This window comes from Pectinophora gossypiella, chromosome 9 (assembly GCF_024362695.1).
Source record: "Pectinophora gossypiella chromosome 9, ilPecGoss1.1, whole genome shotgun sequence".
NCBI classification, from domain to species: domain Eukaryota; kingdom Metazoa; phylum Arthropoda; class Insecta; order Lepidoptera; family Gelechiidae; genus Pectinophora; species Pectinophora gossypiella.
This window is the reverse complement of record NC_065412.1, coordinates 6,215,452-6,221,495: the sequence shown is the minus strand read 5'-3', so window position 1 is coordinate 6,221,495 and position 6,044 is coordinate 6,215,452. Positions and strand designations below refer to the sequence as shown.

General features: G+C 36.2%; 1 protein-coding gene across 1 annotated transcript in view; it reads right to left on the bottom strand.

Annotated features, from left to right (window-relative positions):
* Positions 1 to 3,349: 3,349 nt before the first annotated feature.
* LOC126369876 (indian hedgehog protein) overlaps positions 3,350 to 6,044 on the bottom strand; it is a 41,192-nt gene continuing 38,497 nt past the window's right edge. Inside the window, exon 4 of the mRNA XM_050014473.1 lies at positions 3,350 to 5,821. Coding sequence (XP_049870430.1) covers positions 5,354 to 5,821 — 468 coding nt within the window. The 3' untranslated portion in view covers positions 3,350 to 5,353. The remainder of the gene's footprint in view (positions 5,822 to 6,044) is intronic.

The following is a 6,044-nucleotide window of genomic DNA, read 5'->3' as shown; positions in this document are numbered from 1 at the left end:
TTTTGATTCTTATAATTACACTTTTCTTTTGTGGTTTCATTCAAAATTAAATATTCTGAAAATATACTTCCTGTTTATAACCAACAAAAGAAGAGCTTCTTATTTGCCTCAAAGGTACTTAAAAGGTTTCTTTTGAAAATGTGTACAATTATCTTGAAGGTAAGTAACAAAAATAAAAAAAGATCTGTTTTATATCTTCGAGTCTATTTATATCTCTTTATATTATTATGTTTTCCTATTTTTTATTATTATTATTTAGTCCTTAAATAACTTGGTACAAATGCAATATCCTGCAAAATTTTATAAGCAATTTGACTGCAAGAAAGGAGTCTCACTAAGACGTGGTTAAATTGCAAAAAATAAGGAGTAGGTACCTGCTAAATTAAATCTAATAAATATTTTGATTTAGTTCAAAATCTTGATTATATTTATTATTTATTAATTTTTTAGGAAGATTTACAGACAAATAACATTAGAAAACAAAATTATTATAGGTATTTCTTTATATTTTATAATATTATTTGGATTTCAAGCGGTATAATAATTAAGATCTTTCTAGAGGATATTTGCATTGTATTGTGTGAGGAGATTTCACTTTGTCAGCTAAGCCGGTATTTACAGGACTGTAAGTCTCGCATCCTTGAGTATTATTAGCCCAGGAGGCTTGTAAACGTAATCTCTAGAGACTTAAGACGTCCCGAAGCTGGTATCCAGTTATATACTTAGGAGGGGTTGAAAAGCTTTTATGTTAGAAAACGACAAATCACTTCTCTCAATTTCACTCACTTCTCTCTTTCAGTTTTCTCACTTTGAGGTCGCAGGTTCGAATCCAGCACAGGCTTAAACCAATGATTGTTGAATTTGTTTTCGAAGTCATGTACTTATGTACCTAACCTGAATTCATGCAATAAACATTTATTATTATTATTTTTCGTTTTGTACTTTTCAGGCAACCATATGCATCCATCTATCTATGGGTTTATGAGGTTTATGTTAAATATGTATGCAATCATTTCCACTATTTAGCTTGAAGCACACTGAACCAAGATAGCGGGGAAGTGAATCAACAGCGCAGGATTTTCTTTACGGTTTCATACAAAGTTCTCTAAGGATCTATAAGTGTAGAGTGGTGTTACTCACTTTACTTTTGTGGGTTGTCTCTAAATAATGAGCCATTTGATTATTAGGAATGCCATAGGCTATGAAGGTGGTTTATTTTCGGTTATCAACATAACAACATTGCTTTTATGCTGTTCTGGGAGCATATAAAAAACATAGAACACGTTCAGCTGCTTCTCTTCCCGGGCATGTCGTAAAAACCGACAGAGGGATTGTGTCCTCTAACATGATGGACTAATGTTATGGGCGATAGGCTGATCCCTTATCACCATAAGGTTCATCATATCCATCTTTGGACTTCGTATCAACAGTGGCTGCAAGTTGTCTTTGATTACTTGTGGCTCTGCCCACCCCATTAGGGATTACGGGCGTGAGTTTATGTATGTATGTATCAACATAACATAAACTCGGCGATTCCCAATGAGGGACTTTTCAGGCTACGTTTCTCAAAAACAACATAGATAGCGCTGTACAGATTTTCCTTTGATTAACCTTCTAATTTCATGGATAAAGACAGTCATATGCATCTTTTATCTTTGTTTTTGGGTATTAATGATGACCATTTTTATTATAACCAGGCACCATTACAGTTTCCACCTGTTGTTACTCTGATCAAAATAAAGAGAAGCAATATAGGTATCAACATAATTATATATGTAATGTGACCCAAATATCAAGCACCAATTAATTTTATATATGCTTCTGCCATTATTTTGTATTTTGGAATAATTATTTATCTGAGCAATGAGAAAATAGGTAATTATCACGTTAAAGCTGTACAACGCCATCTACTTATATAGTTTTTTGGTGTACATAGCCCGGAAAGTCACTCAATGAGCTCATTGAGGGACTAGCTAGTCCATAGACATCCATCGCAAGATAAACTGAACACCCCACGGTTATTCTGATGTCTGATTTCTTATTTTAGTGAATATTGTTCTTCTTCTCTTCTTCTTCTATCGTGTGGGTTGTGAGGTGGATTACCAACCTCATCAACCCTGATGTCAGGAGTGACATAACTCATGTAACGACTACGTAATTACATCAGTAATATTGCACTTAAAATAAATTAATACGAGTTAGGTGAAAGACAAACCGGGGTTCGAAAAGCTTAAAAAGTCGACACAGGACCACAATTGCTTAAGTCCGGTTTTTAGGTTAATCAGTATAATCTTAAACCTGCTTAATGTTGAACAAAGCTCTCAGTGTAAAATTCTTGACTTAATTAGTCCTAATTAATGCCAAATACTTAAATGGTGAGAATAGATGCAATTGGAGAATGGAATGCGGTGAAGGAAAACATCGTGAGGAAACGATGGATAAGAAAATTACAGGTATAACTTAAACTTAGATGGTGTGTACTGGAATCAGCACCAATATATATACAATTATACATTTTTTTAATTATATAGGCTCGCGTTTGACCACAATCTCTCCTGATAGTGAGTGATGATGTGGTGTAGAGTGGATCACGCTTACCTAGCACTCTAACCTTGAATACTCCCAGATTATAACGAGGTTGAAAAACAGACGACATCTTATGACTTTGTTCCCCTGAGTCCTTCTATTTGACAACCAGAGCCAATAACGTAGTGTAGTTTTTAACATCTTTTTACTTAAGAAACTTTAAATTTATTATTTAATTTTCTAGCTTGAGTACATAACTTAGGTAGGTACTTAGATATCTTTTGTAAATATATATATAACATAAATAGCCTATATACGTCCCACTGTTGGGCACAGGCCTCCTCTCAATCAATTCTTTCGTAAATATCTTTTGTAAATATATCCCATATTATTTTAATACTCGACTCCGTACTAAAAGCTTCCAATGTATTAAGGTGGGTACTGACTGGTGTTACGAGGCGTAATGTAATGTGTTACACAGCGAGCGTTCGTGCTGTCAGTACAGGGAAATAAGGTGCTCGTCGCGAGCATCAACACTATTTTTAAGCACATGACGTAACGTATCATGCTCGCTGCGAATAGTACAATACGCCTCGTAACACCGGTCAGTACCCACCTTTATGTGAACTCATATATACTTATAAGTAGGTGTACTGTAATGCTTCACTGCGTTAAAGGAGTCCATCAGCTTATTGTCCTTTGTGCTCAATAAAGGATTTATATTATATTGTATTTGTTATTTGCTTTCGTTTGTCGGTGTTCATAGTTTAGTCATAATTCACTATTTTAGGTGGATGAAAGGGTTCTTTATAAATAACACGTCTCCTTTATGGATATTGAAGGCTTTTTATATCAATACAAAAATAACATCAATAAATAAATAATATAAAAGCGCAATAATTACATATTGTTTACATCATGTATAAATTGACCAAGTCTGCCCATCGAAGTGAATTCCACATCTTTGAATATAAATTATAAACTATTGCTGCACTGTGTTTTCAGAAACATAAATCCATTAGTACTTACATGGTAATAATTTTCATAGCATTTGGACAAAAAAGCTTTTTCATAGTTTGTCGTCAGACTAAAATTACGACAAAATAAATACATAAGTACATTTTTATGCCACAGCGACTACACGTTAGGTACATTTATTCACAATACATTTACGACATTAAATTATATTTAACTTGTGCTTTGTAAGGTTTAGTACCGTGCCAAGGGGCACGTAGCCAGTGACAGGCGCGTTGGTACTCATTTGACAAGGCAAGTTATTTTATTTTATTATGAATATTTTATTTTATAAGTAGCAACTTGTGTTTCGAAGATGGTTCTGGCTACGTACCTGAACAAGAATAATACAACGTAAAGTGAACCATTCCGTTTTTAAAACTAAATTCTTAATATGGCTATCATATGGCAATTATCCACTATCATATTGTCAAAACATTAGTTAAAGCTCTCCGATTTTATTTCTATTTTATTGTTTGTTAGTTTCATCTTACTCTTAGACTAATTATGGTTTACATATTCGTTGTAAACTAGTCAAATATAAAGTCACCTTGGTGATAATATTCTGAATAGTCAGTACGTCTGGGTAGAATAAAGAGACGCAAGTTATTTGGTGATGCAATTCAAATATGTAGAGAAGCATTTAATAGGAAGCAAGAATAATAAAATATAAATATGGCGGTGAGCTTGTTGAAGCGACTCACAACGCGCGTGCAAGCGTAGAACACTCTACGTTCGTAGCAGTCGCGGCCGCTTCGCCTCTACATATTTGAATTCTATCTAAGTAATAATATTTGTTATATGGCAATAATTAACTCCCAAAAATTTTGCACTAGTACATAGATCTAAAATTGTTGCCAGTCTATGAACAACATCCACTAAATTCAAACTATAGGAACCCAAACTTCAGTTCAAGATATTCGAAACGATCTGAGGAGCCGTGTTAGAAGCTAGATGCATCGAGGCTACATCGTTTTCGGACATCTAAAGATACATTTATATTACGATAAATTGTTTTACACGATTTATCGATAATTGCAAAGGATCAAGTATAATACTATCCGTGACAAGAACGTTTAAATAGGACAGAAAGTGAGTTAGCTACATAAATTGTTATAAAAGATAGTTGTAGTAGATAGATTAGAAATAATACCTAGTTACAAAGAGAATACAGATAGAATACTTAAGAGAATTGATTCGATATAAGTTCTATGCTTTTGTAAATTTAAATAGAATACTTAGCTTAGAATAAATAACAATAAATAAAATCTTAAGGCACTGCTTGAGGTACCAAGATCACAATTTCATCGCTTTAACATTGTGTAAGAGAAGAAATCAGAGGCACGGAATGTCTAGTTACAGAAACCACAGAGGTAGGGGGTCGAATACTGCTTGCTTCAAGGAAGACAATGTCCAAAATATTCCGAATTTTCTAACAAAAGGAATCGCCTAACCGCTAATAATATTTTTACAGTAACTTAAAAAAAACATAAGCGCATACATTTAAGTATTTCTGCATTGTGCAGAATAACAATACCGACACAATTTACAAATATTTCTAGTAAGTTAACTAAATAATATGCAAATTGCAAAAGTCTTACAACTACTTAATAAATAGATTCCATCGGGTAAGTATATCATTGTCATCGAAGTCGTAGCTACATGAAAAACATTAAATGCGAGCGTATTTACATTTAGAATGTGTGCTTTCACAATATTATGTACACTGGCCATTATTTACAGGTGCGAGAGTTCGGCACGTCCTGCGCGCGTTAATAATCCTTCACTTTGAGTAAGAGTGTCAGTATTCACGTCAGCGGTACCGGTAGGACGAGGGGAGCACAAAATCGCCGAAGGAGTAGAGGGCGCTGGCGTACCAGTGGACGCCGCGCGGGGTGTCCTTGGAGGCGGTCCAGCGCGCCATCCATCGCAGCGGCGCCATGGCTGCATGCGCCAGTGAGTGGCTGCGAACCAGCGCATAGCAGGAAGCGAGCGCGTCGTCGACGATGATGGTGCCGGCGCGGGTGAGAGGCGCGTACACACCGAGTCTGACCACAGTGCTCGTGGTTACAACACGCGACGGTCGCATGACGCCGCCGGGTCCGCGCGTCAACAACACATCTCCCACGCGAACATCCGCCGCGAACGCGGGCCGCCAGCCCTCCGCCGCCGCCAGCAGCAGCAGGTGCGATGCCGTCGTCGTCATCACTACGCCGTTCTCCGCCGACACCTGCACGAACGATCGCGTCGCGTTCGGATCGCGATCGATAAACGTTAATACCTGAAAAATACACGAATCATTATAGTATAATATAGGTATTATGTAAAAGAAGGTGTGACAACGTCACCACTTTTGGGACAGATTAGTCGGAATTCGCACTAAATTGTGAAAAGTGGAAGGATTAAGGGGTCGCTTGTTCAACTGGAGGTTAGATAAGATAATCAAAAACAAAAATACACAATCAAAGTGTAGGTACCTATCTATCTAAAATAATGACGAAATA